General features: G+C 34.2%; 2 protein-coding genes across 2 annotated transcripts in view; one reads left to right on the plus strand and one right to left on the minus strand.

Moving 5' to 3' along the window:
• The window catches only part of LOC113513332 (disintegrin and metalloproteinase domain-containing protein 22), a 747,642-nt gene that overhangs the window by 646,322 nt on the left and 79,132 nt on the right, over positions 1 to 22,188 (plus strand). The gene's annotated exons all lie outside the window — the stretch shown is intronic.
• On the minus strand, positions 14,629 to 18,258 carry LOC128202592 (uncharacterized). The gene is made up of 2 exons (XM_052891649.1): positions 17,291 to 18,258; positions 14,629 to 16,766 (listed from the first exon to the last, which is right to left on the minus strand). The coding sequence occupies exon 2, from the start codon at positions 16,759 to 16,761 to the stop codon at positions 14,890 to 14,892; it is 1,872 nt and encodes a 623-aa protein (XP_052747609.1). The 5' UTR covers positions 16,762 to 16,766; positions 17,291 to 18,258; the 3' UTR covers positions 14,629 to 14,889.

Below are 22,188 nucleotides of genomic sequence, written 5' to 3' on the forward strand. Positions count from 1 at the left end.
CAACCACTTCATTTGTAACAAAACCAGTTAATTTGATCTAAAAATTAAACTACTAAACCGTTTTTAATAAAATTTCTACAGCTTCAATCTGTAAGTATATCTTTTAAAAAAAGATTACAAAACGATTTACAAGTTTAGAACTGACTATGTTATAAGGAAAATAAAAAAAAATACAAAGAAATTGAGAAGTTCTTCTTTTTGAAGTAATTTAATAAAAATTCAAAATGAAATACAATTTTTATAAAAAAATATATAAATTATTTTTATATCCAAACCTTAAAATACCTCTTAAAATGTCTGCAATACAAAAATGTCTGTTCCTATAAATTGTTCGCTCGAGCTCTTGTTACAATCTATATAGCAACTGGCGTATCATTATTCCTGCGGGAGCGTACCATTTATTTCTCTTCAAGCGTATTTGCGTATCATGGTAACAGTGCACTATCGTACGCAGCAGTTGATAATGAATGACCTATCTCCGCCACGATCGTTTGATTCATTCATTACTTATATAAGGGAGAATATTTTGTTTTTCTATTATTCCCTATACATATTGCTGGCAGCGTCTTCTTGACAAGCCATGCTCGCTACTTTGCTTGATTTATTTCTACATTTATACTTTCAAATCACTTGTACGATCTTTGTAAATTTAAAATAATAATATCAGAAATATTATAATTTTTAACGTTACATTATATAGATAGTCTCCATAGAAATGCTTCGAAAAAAACGGGTAAATTTTTTCATACAAATATTGATAAATATTAATGAGTGATTTCTCTATGACTTCTGTATTCTCATATAGTCATTTTATTTGTTAAATAATACGTCAGAATACTTTTCAAGCATATAGAACACCGATAAAAAAGGGACCAGCTAATTTGACAATTAGCTGACAAAAAGTTGACCCATTTTTGAGGCTCGATCTATATAATCTAAGTTTTTAACCTATATTTTTTTATTATTAATTCATTTCATATACTTATTAGATACCGTGCCAATTGCCATAATCGTGCATAATACTGACAGATTTCAACTAGACTTTATATGTAGGTATATAAATGTAAACTTTTTTACATTCAAATTTTTTTATGTTATTATTACTTGCAATCTAATATAAGCATATGTAAGTATTGTGGATTATTGAAATAAATTTTCATTCATTCATTAATTTTCATTCAAGAACTTTCAATATCGAACTATAAAAAATTAGCGAACTTTCAAAATTTACAATGGTCGAAATAATAATTATACAAGTACAAGAACTGTCAATATCGAACTATAATGTAACACCTTTTCTACAATGTTTCAAGCAAATAAATTTCATTTCAATTCATTTCATTTAAATTTCAATTCATTTCATAAAAAATAACCGAACTTCCAAAATTTACATTAATCGAAATTATAATTATACAAGTATAATAACTTTCAATATCGGACTATAAAAAAATAACCGATCTATCAAAATTTACAATAGTCGAAATAATAATTATACAAGTACAAGAACTGACAATACTGAACTATAAAAAATAACCGAACTAAAAATTTACATTAGTCGAAATAATAATTATACAAGTCCAAGAACCGTCAATATTGAACTATGAAAAATAACCGAACTAAAAATTTACATTAGTCGAAATAATAATTATACAAGTCCAAGAACCGTCAATATTGAACTATGAAAAATAACCGAACTAAAAATTTACATTAGTCGAAATAATAATTATACAAGTCCAAGAACCGTCAATATTGAACTATGAAAAATAACCATACCTTTAAAAAATTACATTCAATAAAATTATAATTTTACAAATACAAGAACTTACCATTATATTATTAAAGCTATTTTATACAGTAATCTTTCTTCAATCAAATATCAGTCCAAACAATTGGAAACAGTGACAGTCATACTATCAAGCGTCACAAATCAACAGAAACAATGGCGGCGAACAATGGCTGTCTTCACAAAGAACTGCACTCATTACTTGAGAAAAGATGAAGCGCGCCGGTTTATTCTGAGCTCTCAAAGTTTATTAAGCTATCCCTCTAACGCCCAGTTTGCTAAGGGGCGAGGGGGGAAGGGTACAAGATAGTGAGATGGCAAACAGTTGAATCTAGACAATTAATAGATATAGAGCTATGACTTACAAGTAGATAGGTTTACAAGTACTTCATATAACGATAAAAATAAAATAGTACTGTTGTAATTAGGTAAATTTTATAATCTTATTTATGTAAAGGGAATCGCGCGCACGGCCATATTGTATTCGTTCTCTCTGGATTTATGTTATTTGCGTTTGCACTGTTAAAATATGTTCTTAAATAAAATATAAGATTTATTTAAAGTTATCCTCTATCTCTCAATCTAACCATTTCAACGAGAATAAATGAAAAAAAAAAACATTTTTTAACCATTTGACATTACACGTGCTTTAATGAATAACCGTGAACTGTCCACTGCTGTACATAAGCTTATATAGCTTACATATAGCTTCGTCCATAAAGGAGGTTTTTTCACAGGAAAATTTATTTCGATAAAGAAAAAGTTAATATATATACTTGTATATATATGTATATGTATTCTATAAAAAATACATAAACCTACATGAAAATATGAAACCCTTTTGAAAATAACTTAAAAAATAAAAGATATTTGGTGTTGAATTATTTTTATTATTATTTTATACATTAGAGTGTTTATTATTATTATTATTATATATATATATATATATATATATATATATATATGATGTTGGCATCTAGAAGGATGGGATTACATAGTTATATGGTGGAAGTCTTTTATTTTACTTCTTTGTAGTCTGTTTTTGAAAATTCCTACTATGTATTAATAGTTTAATAATAGTGCTTATTCGTGGACGTGTGGTCCCGGCATAGAATAGACCACCCCTTCTCTTCCCGTGGGTGTAGTAAGGGCGACTATGGGAGGGCGAGAGATGGGCAGCAGCGTCCCTCTTAAAACATCTCTAAAGCATAACTGCGGTTGCTAAACCACCTGCCAAACGAAGCAACTACAGGCTAAACCCTCCAAGGAGGAGACTGATGTTCAACAGTTTATTATAACGGAGATTTTGCTAGAAGTTTTCACTCTCTTGGCAGGCGTCTCCAATGCCTAACTGCGGTAGAAAACACGCCTGTCAAGCGTGCCAACTACTGGAAAAGCTCTTCTTATGAGGAAGGCTTATGGCCAGCAGTGGACAGTTAATAAATAAAATATGTTAAATAAAATAGAATCGAACAACTAGAAATTCAAATGCATTCTTATTTTATTAAACGATCTGCAAAATCAAACAGAAATTATACTTCGTAATGGTAACAGAAAGACGCTGAAGAAACGGCTGCTCACGTAATCCTGGAATGTGAGGCTGTGGCCCATCAACGTTTAGAAATCCTCGGAACGGTGAGGTCGCTCCGTGAAGCCTGTGAAGAACCCAGGAAGCTTCTGCGCTTCTGGGCGGAGCTAGGTTGGCTGTACTAGCCACGACTCACACGCACAACGGCCCAAATGGGAGGCTAAGTGCGGAAAACAGAGTCTTTCTTACATTACATTACATTACAATGGTAACAGATAAAGTGACTCAATCAGGCGCCTACCTTTGATTATTTGCCTATTCAAAATGAAATCTTTCTAAAACAGAAAGCCTCGAATTTTAATGGATGATTCGATTGAACATTTTAATGATAAGAAATGATCATTAAATGGATTTTGCTGCACTAATTGGTTGGTCCAAGACAACCCTTTATGATTTTATAAATTTTGAAAGCTGTTTCCGACTTTTGTACGCAATTTAAAATGGACATCGTTTTCTTTTTTTTTTTAACAATGCTTTTAATTGCTTAAATAATGATTTTCAGACGAACGATTTCATTATAAATTGCTAGCTTTTACCCGCGAATTCGATTGCGTGACCGAGATATGTTGACTGACCGGGATAAAAACATAATACGTGCATTTCATATTTCTTTATTAACCAATGTAACAGTTTTCGTTACACAATGGCAAATCAATATATATATATATAAAATAAAATAAAAAAAACGTTATAAATTTATTATACTACATGTAAATATAGTAGTGATAAATGTGCATGTCAATTATGATTACAAGATTTCAAATTGGAAATGTAAGCCTTATTACAATTCAAAATAAATAAATAAAATATATCATAAATTATAACAGGCATTTTTCACTCGCCTTTCAATTTTTATAGTAATTGCTTTAGGCGTTAGGACGCTTTAAAGTAACAAACGAACATATTATATTTTTTTAAACAGTCTTGTCTCAAATTAGTTAGAGCATGTACTGAGGACACGAGGACAAAGGTGACATATCCCAAACGACAAATATAACTACATGAAGTTTTATACTACATTACAGTTTTTACTACTGTCACATATATATTGCATCTATATATGCCTAAGTAATAGATCCATGTATTTGAAACTAGGTACGACTAGAGTCGTACTGATCCCATAGCAAATGATATAGGGCGTAAAGCGAACCGTAAAAAGAAATATGGCCGGTGCCGCAGCGTAAAAACGTAGTATCGCATTTTTAACTAAAAAAAAAAAAACATTTTTTCATAACGTTAAAATAAAAGTTATCGAAGTGGATACAGAGTCATAAATTATTTTTTGAGCGCAGCTAAACCGTTACACCGTATATAAAATATTGACGTGCTTTCTGTAGGTTGCAGGTTCGATCCCAATTAATATAACAACAACATCATATTATTTATCAAGGTCGCCCATTGTTTTCTCATTGTGATTATTTCTTGTAATTGTTCATGTTTATAATAAATTTACTATTGTAATCTTTTGGAGGAAACAATAAAGAGTATCTATCTATTTATCTATCTACCTATTTATCATTATCATCAGTCAATAACTGTCCACTGCTGAATTTACGCCTTCCTTCATAAAAGGAGTTTCCCGTCTGCTAATCATGGTAACTACTGGCAGAATCCCCTTATGGGGTGGCCTATATTTAGCAATGGATAGTTAACGGCTGATATGATGATGATGATGATATAATGATAACTATAATTAAGATAACACCAAAATTCGACTTCAATTGTAACGAAATCTGTTATTTTGATTTAAAAATGAATCTATTGAACACATTTTAATAAAATTTCTATGGGATCATACATATCTGTAAGCATATTCTTTTAAATAAAAAAATTTTCAAATTGGTTAACAACTGATGGAGTTATGAGGTAACAAACGTACAAAAAAGAACAACCGAATTAAGAAACTCCTTCTTTTTAATGTCGATTGTACATTACTACGCACGTACCATTGTCGTTAACTAATGATTAAAAAGATAATCATCGAAATCGACAATTAACAATCAAATTGACAACCTCTTTTTGAACTCCGGTTAAGAAGTTATTCCATAACATAGTTCGTAGGTGTAAAGGACAATTTGAAACATTAAGTATGCATTAAATGTCAAAACGTCACATTTTGTATGTAAAATATATAATATTGACTTTTGACTTTTCCATATTAGGAAGATGAATTATGATGTTTCCCAATAAAAAGAAGCTCTTGTCCCATTTTTGTCACTTACAAGGTTTTCGTTGTATATTATCGATATTATATGTGGGTGGTCTTGGAATTAGCCTTTCCTTTTTGTGTATTTGTCAATAAATATCTTATTCAGTGTTTTCCTTCTCATCTACTCGTACCTTTTGAATGGTCTTGTTTGTTCCATTATTAAATCAACATTATGACTTGTTTGCGACTTTGTAAAACGGCAAATAATATTGATAAAAAAAAACAATGTATAAAAACAGTCCTAATTCTAGAAAAAAAAAACTTTATCTTTATCATCGCCTTGTAAGCTGTTAATCATCCACTACATATGGTATGCCTTCCTCTATTGGAGAGTTTGCCAGTAATAGCCATAATTTTGCCAGCGTAGCACGCTTAGCAAGCGGGTTAGCAACCGCAGTTTGGCTTTAGTGTTGTCTTAAAAGTGACGTTACTGCCCATTCCTCGACCGTTAAGGTCTCTTAGTCACCTCTTACGACACTCATGGGAAAGCATATATACGTGCATATAAATACCTACACAAACACATAAAAATATATATATAAATACTGCTCACATGTATACATAAAACAAAAAATTATAAAATTTTTAGATATCTGCAGAAATAAGTATACTGACCAGACAAATAAACAGTCTCAAATAAAAAAGTACTTAAATTTTGTTTAATTAATTTGTATTTATATGCATTTATTAATTTATTTATTTACATAATATGGTGTGTAGAGCACGCGCAAATTCAACCACCATGGGACGGAGCCGCGAAGTCCCTTAGCCCCGTAGCAATTTTTGCAAATTCACTTCATCCTGTTGACTTTTCATTTCCAACGTGTATCGTGTTATTTTTTATTTTTTTCAACATTTTTTTTTAGTGAAACCCTCTCAAGTCCCGCGGGGTTGGTTTATGGTTGGCTGCGAACAGTTTCATGTCTACCCTAAGTTACTAATCTGGCACTCGTTAAAGAAACAAAATAGAAAAAGTATATAAACAACTAACTTTTACCCGCGACTTTGTCCTCGTGGCCGGTATTGCCTTTTACCCAAAAGTTGTCTGGAAGAGATTGCTTAGCAATAAGACCGCCATTTGTACTACACTATACCTATTGAAAATTGTTCAACATATCCTGTTATGTTGGTGCAATAAAGTGTTAAATAAATAAATAAAAAACAAATATATGTTTACTGTTTGGGATAAAATCTAGTCTAGTCTAGTAATAAAGTCCTTTTTTTTATACAACTTAGAATGGCGAACAAGCTGACGGCCCACCTGATAGAAAGTGGTGACCGTCGCCTAGTCATGAGCAGTACCATGGACATAACAGAGTATACTGTTTCGTCCATGATATCCCCCATGCGTTGCCATTCCTGAGGACTCAGGTGTTATTTCTCTGTACCCTGTAAATTCACTGCCATATCCCACCCTTCAAACCAAAACTCAGCCATGCAAACACAACTACTTCACGGTAGAAACACGAAAAGTCTATGTCCTTCTCCGTCCCATATAGTATGTATACCAAATTACATAGTGATATGTTAAGCTGTTGAGGCGTTACAAGGAAACAAACTCACTTTCACATTTATAATAATAAATAAGTATAAGAAGGGATAAATCGTCATAGTAGTAGAATACTGACGGATCTATATATGATTATTTCTTGTAATTATTTATATTTATAATAAGTTTACCATTGTAATCTTTTGGAGGAAACAATAAAGAGTATCTATCTATATATCTATCTATATGTAATCTTTGTCAGATCCGTCAGTATTCTACGACTATAACGAAATGTGACAAAAAGAAACCAATTGTTTAATCTTCAAGCTACATCCCAACTATAAGGTGAGTTAAAAAGTCAAAAAACTATTAATAAAATAAACACACATTTTACACATTCCATTGATAAAGACAAAGACAGTCTAAATTATTTAATTAAAATAAAGTACACATTTTTCCATGGTATCCAAAGACTTTTCTTACTTAACCCATAAGAAAGAAAGAAAAAAGAAAGCTCTATTGATCACCAAATTACCAACTTACAAAACAAAAAAGGCAATATTATTAATTTGTAACAATTATTTGTCAATGTGACCAACACTCTGCATTATGCTATGGCAGTTTATTTATTGCCACAGCTCTGTTATTCTAGGCAAGCCATATAGGAGTAACTAACAATCCCCATCCCACCAATATAAGACGAGTTATGAAAGTGGATGAAAGATATTTTTGTGACGATAAATAGCTTGGCATTGATGATATGTCGAATCAGACTGACTCGAATACTGTATATTCAGATATTCGAATTTTCAAATTACGGAATTAACATATTCAATACTCGAATACAGAATTCGAGTAGTTGTAGTACTCGAATACTAGTCGCATGTTTATTGTAATTTTTTGTTGCTGTGTGGCAATTTCATTCTTTTTTCAACATTTATTATCCTTATTAAATGAAAGCTTCAGAAATCTATTTAAGAAATGGTCGAGTCTGATGAAGTACTCAAATATCTATATAAGTACTCGAATGCTTGTTCGAGTTATCGCATTTGTGTCAGGATTCGATTTCATTTATTAATAACAATAATTCATTTATTCAGACAACATAAGGCACATCCTATTAATTACAAATTTACTTAATCTATGTTAGTAAATGAGCGAACCCAAATATTTTAGTATGAGACAGTCCATTTAACCGGCAATTGTCTTCAGAACACTGTTCGAGCTAACACGCACCCTACCCAACAGAACAACTGTATAATTTAAATGAATACCAGAACTCGAACTACTCGAATACCAAAAAAACCAACACAATTATCCTTTGGCAGTTCGATTTTTGCTTACACTAAAATGTCAGACGCGTGGCGCAGGCGTGTAGACAGAGATAGAAGAGTTGACGATCTTCAAGTTTAATTATTTGCAAAACACACGCCAACATATTTGCAGGCGCCGTATACCTTATCAGAAATATCATAACAGTTTCCCCGAGCTACGGCAATAAATTAACTGCGTTCGAAATAGTGAGAAACTTCTAATTGCTTTCGCCTCGCAGGTGTCTAAGCGATGTTTAATTGCTTTTTGCTAATGAATGAGGAAGCTGTCATGCGTTGGAGGATAATATTTTTATAGCTATAAAGCTGTAACTTATATCGACGGTGATTCCAAACAACGAGGTGTGGTAAGAGTGACAGAGGGCCTACCATGAAATATTTTCCGAAATTTCGGGAAAGAACGAAACAGAAATTTGATGTTAAAATTACATATTACATGTCGTTTAAAATTATTAAAAATGTTAAAATATCGTTCCTCCGAACTATTAGGATAGGACTTATGACAAACGTAATGTTAAGCTCCATTAACTGGGTCGATATCGGTACGAACAAAAACACGAAATTGAACCCGAAAATTCAAAATTTCATTTCATGGTAGACCATCAGGTTAAGGATTTGTTGATGTTTTCACCGGCGTTTGTGTAGTGTATTTCTCGTCTAAAATAAGATATTAGACGTGTAGTTTAAGTTGGAATTAGATAGATTTAGGAAGTCCTAAAAAGAGTGAATGAGAAACGAACATTAATTAAGACAATAGAGAATAGAAAAGGCAAAATGCTAGGCCACCTTATACGACATGACGATTTTTTTAAGAACATAGTAGAAGAAAAAATAGAAGGCAAAAGAGGAAGAAGAAGACTAAAGAATAACTACATGGGACAGGTAAAAGAAACACTAAAACACTAGGTGTAATATCGTATGGAGAGATCAAGGATATGGTCTGGAATAGAGCTGGCTGGAAGAAGATGCATGAATTAGTTGCACCGACAAGAGGAAACTGTTAAATGAAAAGAGAAGAGAGATAGACTTGCATATCTTATTCAAGAGTTATCCTTAGAGTATTAATATGTCAGGAATGGTAATACATGATAAAGTGTGATGCATGTCAGTGTGTTCCATAAATTCATAGCGCTCTGCTATTTATAGTTATACTTCCTGTCATCTTGCTTGATCCTCTAAATAAGTTGTCTCTTTCTTTCTTTCCTTCTTTTTTCTTTTCTTCTTTCTCATATCATCATTTCAGCCATTATTCGTCCACTGCTGGACATAGGCCTCCCACATAAACTGCCAGAAGGAATGGTCCTGAGCGACCTGCATCCACTGACTTTTTGCAATGCATTTGAGGTCGTCACTCCATCTGGTCGTCCTACGCTGCGTTTGCCCGTACAATGTCGCCACTCAAGAATCTTTCTTTCCTATCGATTGTCAGTTCTTCGTGCTATGTGACCAGCTCATTGCCACTTTAGCTTCTTTATTATAGTTCACAATTATTATAATTTTAAATTATATTTCATTACACAAAGGACAGTAGGCCCACTCTATTAAAATTGTGTGCTTTTCTCATTTGATATTCATAATATCAAATGAGAAAAAACACCACCTCATTCGCTCCGTCCCTTAATTCGCCCGTCTCACTTTCTAACTCGGAAACGGCTGAAAAGTCTTGAAAAATAGCGGCCACCAACCAATCGCTCCGTTTCGGGCATTAAATAGATTGGTTTTGAAACAAAATAAGCCGCGGCTGAGTCAGTAAGCCTGCACTTTAGGTAATGAACCGGGGAACCACTCACTGAGTTGAAACAGGATGGATAAATTCCTAAAATCAATGGATTCCGAAGGTCCCTAAAGTGCTATACGCTAAGTACTGACCTATTGTAATCGACTAACTATATCTGCCGGTTTTACCCGCGTTGATTAGAATAAAAAGTATTGTATGTACTAACTCAAGAGTTAATGTGTAGGTTTGCTGGTCTCGATAGAGAATGGGCCACCCCTTCCTTTCCTGTGAGTGTCGTAAGAGGCGACTAAGGGAACTTAATGGGCGAGGGATGGGCAGCAGCGTCCCTCTTAAAACATCAATAAAGTCTAACTGCGGTTGCAAATCAGCTTGCTAAACGTGACAACTACTGGCAAGAACCCTCTTATTGGGGAAGTCTGTGTTCAGCAGCTGACAGTAATGGCTGATACCATCATCATCGTCATTCCAATTTATATACAAATCCGTTTATCCCTTTGAACGTAATTATAAATATGAAAATATGTTTGTTTATTTGTCATCTCTTAGCGTCTTAACAACTTGACCAATCACTATAAAATATACAAGTACTATGTGAGATGGAGAAGTAGGTATAGGTACTTTTTGCTCTGGTCAATGAATATACCCCGAACACACAGACAAAGTCACGGGTAAAAGCTAGTGATAAAATATACCTTACGTGTTAACACGTTTGTCAGTTTGAAAGAAAGTTAATTTTTGTGTTTATTTATTACCTCTATGCACCTAAACTAGTCGTTTTTAAATTCAGTATATAATACTTTTAAGGACAGAGAAGGGCATAAGTTACCCAGTTATCCGATTAATCAATATATTTCGATTACGTGAACAAAGTCGCAAGTAAAGACTAGTATATGTATAAAATGATCAGAAAAAATGGCCTCTAAGAAGGATCTTCTGAGATTCACCCACTAAAAGATTGAAATCGAATGTCTGAAATTTAATTAAATCGAAAAGAAAAATGTTGGGTTATCGGTCCCCGAATACGAGAGCGATGCGCCGATATTAAAAATACAGCAAATAAAAACGTACGTATCTCTAATAGCATTGAAACGATGTCTAAAGACAAGATTGCTTGTGGCAGCTTAGCATAGCGGTAGAGGGTAGAAGGTTAGGGGCCCAGTACATGAGGCGATAATCGTAACGATCTTTTGTTCGATTTGTTTTTCACCAGAAAGAGACTTTATACAAAAATCGTTTGCTTAGACACTTCTGTCCCATTCATGCATCTACCGTGAATCAGTTATATTTGCATGGCTGAGTTTCAGTTTGAAGGGTGGGACGCCTGATAGACGAATTGGCTACCGTAGTTAGGCTTTAGAGATGTTTTAACAAGGATGCTGCTGCCCATCCATAGCCCTCCCTTAGTCAGTTCTTACGACACCCACGGGAAAGGAAGGGGTGGCCTATTCTATTTTTTTTTATACAACTTAGAATGGCAAACAAGCCGACGCGTCCACCTGATGGAAAGTGGTAACCGTCGCCTATAGACATGAGCAGTACCATGGACATAACAGAGTGCATTCTATGCTGGAACCACATGGTAATAATGTAATAAATATACAATTGTTCAAAAAAACTTCATTTTATTGTTTAGCGAATAGAAAGTCCTTAGACGTCGACTTGCCGTAAGAATAAAAATAATTTGTTGTCAAATTAGCAACTGATATATAAACTAAAGTTTTTTAGCATTTAATTTTTAGCGACATGTATATTGTCGGTAAATATAAAGTATATAATGTGGTATATATCCAAATTTTAAATTACATATTTTTCTATATTTTTTTTTCTTTTTAAATAAGTTAAATTCGACTAATGTATATTTAAAAAAAAATTATATATCAATTAGTCTTACTGCAAATTACATTACCTAATGTAATTTGCACTTTATTTCATTTCACAATGCAAAAACTGGGCCGAGTGTATTTAAATAAGTCATACATAGACATACAGAACTGTATTAAAAAAAATGTCATGCAAATGTACACGGAACAAATATTTAATTTACATATATCACAAACTCACACCAGGTAGGGTAAGAGCACCAAATATTTACCATAATCTTAATGTAATCCCGGAATCGCGACGATATTTAATTCGAGTGGGAAATTAGATTCGGATCTGAGGTGGTGAATGTTTGATTTGAATTACTCGAGACGTCGCGTGAACAGGTTCAATTTGTGGTACGAGATCCACTAGTTACAGTTTACATGATATATATACGTAATTCACGGTGTAAATTTTAACATAGCACCATTTATCTTGCGTTAATAGTCAGTAAACGTTCGATATGATATTATCTGTAAATTAATTAGTTTGTTATTGCTAGTGGTAAATTTCGTGTGACTAGTCTGAGTGGGCGTTTACGTATGTCAAATGTTTGGATATTTATTACTCAATTACACCTAAACGGATGTAAGTGAAATTTAATTCATAATGTACATAGGTAAAATTAATACATCGGATATATTTTGACCTAATTCCTAATGGAAAATCTATGAAATACAGTTAGTTTAACCTTTCAACTGTGTCATGCAAAATGGTGGAAAATCCACATCTGTGGCGTCCCGTGAGCGGACTTTACACAGACTGGGTCTTTTTAGCGTATAGGTTTAAAAAAAACCTGATTTTTCCGAAATCTAATTAGAATTATACCAAAATGCAGATTAGATTTATATTCCAACTAGATTCTTTATGTAATTTCTTACACTACACTCGATTTGAATTGCATTGCAACTGTTCTATGAGAAAAAAAATGGGGTCACCTATAAGTTACCTTTTATTTTTCAATTATTAAAAAACAGCACTTGTTTATAAACATGGACCAAAAAAGTCCCTCTTCAATTGACACTTAAGTGGATCTCCTATTTCTTTATTTTGCGTACATTCTTGGCGTTAGGAACAAGAGGTGGTTTGTTTACAATAATTTAAGTTTATCGCCAAGCTAGTTTAAACAAAACAGTGTATATAATATTATTATCTATATGTCCGCTAAGCGGACGCGACTCGGAAGCGCATTTTTTATATACAAATATACCATACAAATGCTTCGAGAAAAATGGGTCAACATTTTCATAAAATTTTGCGTATTTTTTATGCAACTTAGAATGGCAAATAAACTGACGGCCCACCTGATGGAACGTGGTAACCGTCGCCTACAGACATGAGCAGCTATGGACCTAACAGAGTATAGTTTTGAGAGATTTTCAAATTTTGCGAAATTATCAAATTAAAACATTAAGTTAAAATATAGGCCCAACTAGGCTTATACCCAAAAAGTGTTTGCAGATTTTGTCACAAAGAGGAAGAAACGCCGCAGCACTTAATTTGTGGCTGTAGCTCACTCATACATAAACGATATATCTTCTTTGAAAAATACTCTAAATTGTGAGGAGATAAAATACGTCGCTAGAAAAACAATCTTAAAATTCCTAACATTTATAGGAATTAACAGCAAACTTTAAAAAAAGAACGAGCACAAAAATCGTAGAAAGGTCGCAGTCTCACAAGTTTTTCTGCCTGAAAAAGCCTATCTTTTTTAATAATAATAATAAGAGATAGATTTGGAAATGGTACCTCAGATACGACCCCAGTAGATAGATATTTATAAATTCAATCGTCAAACGTGTAAACTGCTAAAGGCGTGCGAAATGTCACGTCTCCAAATCGGGAAGCGAGAAATTAAATTTTAAAACGGCTCGTTTACGGCTCACGTCTTGGCGCGGCCAACTTCTGTGGCACTTACCCGAAACGGCGCCCATGCGGCCGGTCGTCGGCTAATCAGGAGTTTGCGGCGGGCCTAACTTTCGGCCTCTCCAAACGTGACCGGGTGCCAGGTGTGCGGTTATCCTAATCGCATCGCGGTTTTCACGAGTTGAATTAGTTTAAAAAAGATACAACTAACGTAAACAAAATTGTTTGATTAATAAATTGTTTAAAATATTTTTTTATAAAATTAAATTGTCGCCTAATAGAATAACCTTAAAAGATCGAGCGTTGCATGTTTTGTATTATATATCTTCATGTAGACTTACGCCATTCATCATCGTCATCATATCAGCCTTTAACAGTCCACTGCTGAGCATAAGCCTCCCCCTTGGGAGGTTTTGCCAGTAGTTGCCACGCTTAGCAAGCAGATTAGTAACCAAAATTAGGCTTTGGAGATGTTTTAAGAGGGACGCTGCTGCTGGAGGGTTCTATACCTCCAAAGGAAACATCGGAACCCTCATAGGATCACTTCGCTGTCCGTCCATCCGTCCATTCATCGAGACCCTTTTCCTTAGGAACGCGTAGAAGCATCAAATTCAAATTAATATGATATAATATTAATTATTATATGATATTAATATCAGGTCTGCAATCTTTTAAATCAGTAAAAAATCATGCTTCTGAATCGACGCAATCAAAAGATACGCTCGTTTATACATACATACATACATACATATCTGTCACGCCTAGAGATGGGCAATCCACCTGGGTGGGTTTAAAGTCTGGTGGGTAAAAACCGGGTGTTTTGGGTTTATTGGGTTTAAACCCCATAAACACCCAAATTTTTGGGTGTTTATGATTTTGTACTTCATCATCGTCATCTCAGCCGCAAGACGTCCACTATACTGGACATAGACAATATTATTATGCAGCCTACAGAATAAAAAACTTTTAATTTGATTTTGAGTTTATTAAGAAAGAGATGAAAGTAAAATGTAAAACTACAGTCAATCACTGTCAGATTCAGAGTTATTACAAGCGATGAATTGTATAGGTTCGATAGGCTCTATTTCGTCTAAACTGTTATGTTCATTTACTTGCTCAATGAAAGCTTCTAAGGTATTTTCTTCATTAAACTGAATGTCCTCGCATTCAGCTTTATGTTTAAGATTCCAGTTATAACAAATGAATGAAATTTTTTCAGTTCTTTCAGTTGTAAGTCGATTTCTTTTGTTATTATGTATGTAGCCTTGGATACTAAAGGAACGCTCAGTGGCTGCCGAAGTACAGGGAGCTGATAGAATACGAATCGCTACTTTGCTTAACTCAGTGGAACCACAAATACCTTTCCACCATATTAGGGGCTCAATGCTATCTAATGAGCTCCATACAAATCCTCTGGCCCAAAAGTTTTCTTTAGCTTTATAACACGCCAAATCTGCCATTACATTTGACAAACTTAAGTGTTGGCTTAAATTGTAGATAAACTCCATACCCTTAAGTTCTTCCTCTTGAGTAAGTTCGACTCCTAGAGTCCTGGGGTCTAGAATATATGCTGCAAAATGTATTGGCCTCATTGCCATATTGCATCTTGAAGATACTGATGTTAGAATCTGCTGTTTGCTTTCTTCGCTCAATGTCGAAATCTCATTTAATGCAAAACGTATCTTAGCTTGTACATCTCTAAATGTAATGTATGTGCGATGCAAACGATTCTGGTCGCTCTCTAAGTAAAATATGCTTTCAGTGACTGGTTCCAAAATACTTATACATTCCCCTGTCTTCGTCCAGAAATCATCACTTAGAATTAAATCTTTAATATCTCTTGAAATTACCACATCTTCTCTAACTGTTAATATTTGCAAAGCTATCTTATTTGCTTTCAAACTTTTTAACGAAGTAACATGACTTCCCCGTCTTGTAGCACAAGGCAATTTTAGTGTTTGTGTAGAATCTTCACCCTGCCTTGATTTTATCAACAAGGAACTTAATCGTTGACTCCTTTTAACAGTTTTTATTATATTTATGGCTTGCATAATAAACACAGTTACTTCTTGTATCTTTACAATATCTTGGCACAACAAGTTAAGGATATGTGCACAGCAACCGAGAGGAACAACATGTGGATATTTGAGTTTTGTTAATTCGAATGCCTTTTGTATATTTCTAGCGTTATCGCCAATAAGTACAAGAAACTTATTTGCTCCATACACTTTCATTACTTTTTCAACTTCTTGGCTAAGGTATTCACTAGTGTGAGGATTACTTTCTGTATTCAAACTTTTAACGTATGCAGGTTGAGGTTTTGATATAAGAAAGTTTATTATTCCTTCATTTCTTAAATTAGACCAGCCATCGCACTGAAGGTGTAAGTAACTACAAGCATTTAGTTCCTCATTTAACTCAAAACGCATTTCTCTATATATTTTATCTAAGTATTTTGTCGCTAAAGCTTTACGTGAAGGTATTTTAAATTTTGGTTGCAATTTTTCGAAAAATTGTATCCATAAAGGATGTTGCACCATCGATAATGGCGTCCCTGTTACAAATATAGCTCTCGCTAATTCTGTTTTTATATGATCATCGGTGTCTTGAAACTCAGCATTTATTGTAGTGTTAGCAGACGACGAGGGGCTTATAAAAGAATCATTTGTCTCTATCTCTGACAGTCCAGACATTTTGGTTTTGGACGAGCTATCTTTTATAAGTTTCATAGAGTCTTTTAATGTTTCTGGAGATTTTGGACAAGTGATAAGATGTTGAAGCATTTTGGCAGCATTACTGAATTTGTAGACCTTATTACAAAGCTTGCAAGAAACAGACTTGTTTGGTAAAGTACGGTAGTGCTCCCATATGCGTAAATCTTTAGGTCTCCCCATTGAACCTAAAAAAATGAACGATGATTAGTTGGTCTGACGAAAATTCAACAATAGAGTGCCTATTTTTTTACAATGATTATTTCTTGTTATTTACAATAAATTTATTAAAAAAATAATAAAATAAATACAAAAAACCTTTGTAAAATTACATCTCCTCGGAGGATTAAACGCAGACGCTAGTTTATTATCGTATTGTTCTGTATTTTTCTCAGCAACTTCTTTAATTCGATTAGGTACTTACGCATATTATGTTAAAAATAAATATCTAGTACACATCTTAGGCTATCCACCATTATTATCCAATGACGACTCTCAGCTAACTATGCACTATCATCCAAAATAAACGTGTATGGAAAATTTTATCCCAGTCGGTTGAGGATTGAGGATAATTGCATCAACATACGAACATACCTACATACTTTTATTTACATAACGCAAGCTAAATAAAAGCTTGTAATAATACATCTAATTTTAAGTTAAAATTGTTAAGTGATCATGATATAATTGTATCATTCAAAAATCCACTTACCTTTAATTATTTCTTGTTAAGTATAAATATTATTTCAAATCTGCTCCCTTAATATGCACTTTTTTACTGCTTTTCCTACCTAACACGTTACCAGGAAGTCACGTTACCAGAGTCAGAGTAATAGTGAACACGTTTGACAGTGATTGTCGTCGCCTCATATTCAGCGTCGACGAATAGGGGAATCCCCAGTCATAATGTATTGCATGCGTGGCGGTCTTACTTCAAATCCATAAACAAAGAGATAATTACAGAACTCGATACTAGATGGCGCTGTTTTTGTTTGAAGAAAGTTTGCGGGCTAAAATACATAGAATTTCATCAATGACTTCCACAAAGAACAACATTTCTGTTTTTTCTAAGTCCGTATCTCTTCCGTATATTTCATAAGATATAAGCTTGGGCTACATTGTTATGCAACGTGATTTTGTCGCTGTCTTGCTAGCAGGGTTGACAGATATACGATTTAAATCGTACTCATACTATTATTTGTCTATTTTTTAATGTACGATCGTAAAGATTATGATCGTAATTCGCACAAAAACATACGACTTTTTGGTTACCTGGCAACATTTTTATTATGAAACGAACATGCTCACATCATCAGTCACATGCAACAATTTATTGGGGATTTCCCCTTCACATCTGGCAGTCCTGCTTGCTAGAATATAGGTAAGTCAGCCACAGTTACTGACGATCGATATTTAAAGGGTATTGTTTTTGTGCTAAATATTTCATAAAAACGTTATTTAATACTTTGTGGATTATTAATTTAGTTGATAATCACTGGAAGTAAAATGGATGCTAATTTGAGAGATCAAGATCTTCGTATAAAACAGTTAATAAAAGAAAATCTACGTAAGTACTCTTTTTATACCTAGGTAGGTAAGGTATAATAAACACAAAAGGTACTTAGATCGCGTGTGTTCGAAGCATTTATTCTAATAAATTTAATTTAAAATTGTAGAAAGAAAAAATGTCTGCCAAGCCGTAGCCGAAGCCGATCTCCAAATATATTTGGCGATAGTGAGACCCAGTGTCCAGATGATTTACCCAGCGTCGTCGCAACAAATAAAAAAAACGAGGATAAAGTAAAAGAAAATTTACTGAAAGAAGAAACAAACTGTTCTAAATGCTTAATTTATGGAGAAGAGGATAAAAGAAATGAGTATTTCGGACTGTTAGTGGCTCAAGAATTTAAATATATACGGCCATGTGTGCGAACGAGGTGTTATGAAGAAATTTTAAAGTATCTACGGGAAGCAAAAGGCCAACATGTTGATCAACTGCAACATGAAAACACTGAAAATTAATTACTTTCATTTTATTATATATAGATTTTTAAAATTTCCTGAAATATTATTAGTTAACGTTTTATTTAATATTGTAGAATTGATCAATACAATTTATAAAAATAATTTATTGGTATTACTTACATATTTTCAAAAAAATACGTAAAAACCTATTTTTTTGGGTGATTATGGGAGTTTATGGGTGTTTATTGGGTTTTTACCAAAGCACCGGGTTTAAACCCGGTGCTTTGCCCATCTGTAGTCACGCCTGTCTCCCATTAGGGTAAGCAGAAACAATGGAACGCCAAATGCTTCGATTCAAACAATTTTTATATTCCATTAAATCGCATATTTTGGCATAATTTTGATTCCCGTTATCCTAGAATTGTGAAATTTGGTAAAAAGCAATATCATGCAACACAAGTAAAGGAAACAATCCGAAAACCATAAATTAGTAATTATTACTCAATAAAAAATATATTCGATGATTTGGTATGGAACCCTCGTTGAGTAAGTCCGACTCGCAATTGACCAGCTTTTATTCCACTTTTTAACGCATTGAATAAAAGAGTAAGAAACAGTGTGATTAGAGAGAAGTGTGGACTGAAAGACGATGTAGTGACAAAAATCGAAAAAGGAATGTTGCGTTGGTTTGGTCATTTGGAGAGGATGGATGAAAGAAGAATTACGAAAGAGATTTATCGAGCAAGAATGAATGGAAATGTCGGTAGGGGCCGCCCTAGACGGACGTATATCGACCAAATAGGCGACGTGCTGAAGAAGGGCCAAATTAAAAGTACCCGTAACCGGCGAGTGTGTATGAAAAGATTGATGAATGTGGAAGAAGCGAAAGAGGTTTGTTTGAATCGAAGCATTTGGCGTTCTATTGTTTCTGCCTACCCTAATGGGAGACAGGCGTGACAGATATGTATGTATGTATGTATCTATGTTCAATAAAAGAAAGCAAGCGAAGATAAAACAAAGTTATTTACACAAGACACCGGCCAATCTATTTCCCAATCTTGAAACAAATACAACCATTGATATACGAAAACATGCGATAGGAGCATCGCAAAGCAATTACCCGGGCTTCTAAACGTGCCAGCGACGAGACAAAATGTGTCCAATGGTCCCGAATAGGCCCAATAGGCCCTAATGGCCCTAGTAGATGGGTACCGGCCCTATCAGCGTCCATTACGCGGCCGTATCTCTCTACACCGCTTTTCTATCTTACTGTAATAAAAGTAAGTTACGTGTGTTAAACGATATATTTACAGTGTTAAATGTCATGTATCTAATAATAATAATAATAAAATATCTAAAAGGGAAAGGCGTAGTAGTTGACCGTAAGTAAATTAACAATATTTTTTTTATGCAACTTAGAATGGCAGACAAGCTGATGGCCCACTAAATGGTTTATGTAACCGTCGCCTATAGACAATAGCAGTACCATGGACATAACAGAGTATACTGTTTTGTCCATGATACCCTTCATGCGTTAACATTACTGAGAACTAGAGTGTACGACTCTATACTCTGTAATTTCATTGCCGTATCCCACCCTTCAAACTGAAATACAGCACATGCAAACTCAACTGAAAGAAATACGAATGGGACAGAGATACCCAAGCAGATTACTTTTATTTATTATTTATTAATTTATTTAACTCTTTATTGTACCATAAACAAAAATATACAATGACAGTTGAACAGCTCAAGTGAAATACAGTAACATAAATACAGTTTGAAATATACACATAAAGGTACAAAAGGCGTTATCGCTAGGGCAATCTCTTACAAACAACCTTTGGTTAAAGGAGAACAAATAGAAGTGGGCAGGTGGCGCAAGAGTGAATTTATAATTTTTTCGTGCCTAAAATACAAAAACCTATAGTGCAAAAAATATCAAATGCATATAATTTATTAAACTACTTTTGTACATTCTTCCTCTGATATATAAATTATACATGGAGATATAAATTTGGAAAATCAAAAATTCAAAAAAAACAAACTTTGAATCTTCAAAAATTATCTATTAACTTATCAGTAACAACTGTATATAGGGTATTAATGTAGGAACGTATGTACGCCATCTAACATCAATGTTTGTTGGGTTTTTTTTAATGGATGATAATGGAATGGTACCCCCACCCGCGCTATCCGTATACACCGGCGGGGCACCACTGAGGGATGATAGGTAAGGATGAAGCAGGTCAGTTAGCCCATCGTGACGAATTCAACAAGAATTGTTCCTCTACAGTCATTAATATTTTTCCTTCTGAAATCCACGAAGACGTATTCGCAGACAAAAGAAAGTAGTAATAAATAAATCAAATCAGCAACTTTGCTTACTGACACAATAAAAACGTACTCAACTGTTCCACGTTTCACATCAAAACACAGGGAGGAAACACTTATCAATTTTTTCATAATAAAAAAAAAACTGATTCACGACAAAATAACACTAATAGCGTTAACTCAGCGTCAATATAAAGACAAACAGTTAAAACTTTTAGCAATCTCAGCTTGTTTTAAAAGCGGAAGTTTAACCGTAAAATTTTATCTACCACGCTCCATCGCTAGGCAATTTGCGAGGTGCCCATAAATACAGGACGCTCACTAAATAAAGTTAATTCGCCGTAAATATTTTTGAGGGTAAGATGTGATGGGTAATGATAATGGGGAGCAGCGGACACCTGATACTGTTTCGCGCAAAACGCCAGTATGCCGTGGCAAAAATCATTACGCTTTGATCTTTCAGATACGTAATGACGATGATGGAATAGGCGTTAACTCTCCACTATTAAATATAGGCCTCCCCTTTAGGGGCTTTTGTCAGCGGTTTCTTTCTTCAGTCGTACAGTCTTTACAGAGTGGTCGTGGTATTTATAACGATAGTGGATTTTCGATGAGGTTCTACTTCGCGATTGAGGTCCTCGCAATGCGTCTCCATTTACTTCTGCTCACAGCCGAGCGAAAGCATTCCACAATAGAGTGCTGTGGGGCCGTTTTGATGAGGTCAGTTCATCGCGTTGGTGGTCTACCTCGAGAACGTTTGCCTTGTACTGACCCTTGGACAATTAGATGTTCCACACAATTTTCATTCCGGATGATATGGCCGAAGTTATTGAGAATTCGTATTTGAACAGTCGAGGATAATCTCTCTCTGATTTTTAGTTCGTTCAGAATGGAAACGTTAGTTCGAAAGGCACTCCAAGGTGTCGTCGGTGAAAAGCAGTCGTGGTGCTGGCGACAACTGCTTCAAATATCTTGTCAGTGGTTACCACGCTTAAAAAGCGAATTTCAGATATGTGATCAATATGTTAGTCTTTAACTGTCCATTGCTGAACATAGGCCTCCCCCTTGATGGTGTTTTGCCAGTAGTTTCCAAGCTTGGCAGGCGGATTGGGTTACCAATTTAGGTTTTGGATATGTTTTAAGAGGGACGTTGCTGTCCATCTCTCGCCTTCCCTTAGTCGCCTCTTACGACACCCACGAGAAAGGAAGGGGTGGCCTATTCTGTAACGTAACCACACTGCCATTCAGACATATATTTGGTATTAAGAAGAAACTTACTTTGACGTTCTATGTTGCATAAAAAAAGGACAA

This window comes from Galleria mellonella, unplaced genomic scaffold (genome assembly GCF_026898425.1).
Source record: "Galleria mellonella isolate WM207_F2 unplaced genomic scaffold, CSIRO_AGI_GalMel_v1 utg103, whole genome shotgun sequence".
NCBI lineage: Eukaryota > Metazoa > Arthropoda > Insecta > Lepidoptera > Pyralidae > Galleria > Galleria mellonella.

What these genes read in the sequence shown, in the direction of transcription:
- LOC128202592 (XM_052891649.1), bottom strand. Translation starts at nt 16,761, where the DNA reads ATGGGGAGACCTAAAGATTTACGCATATGGGAGCACTACCGTACTTTA.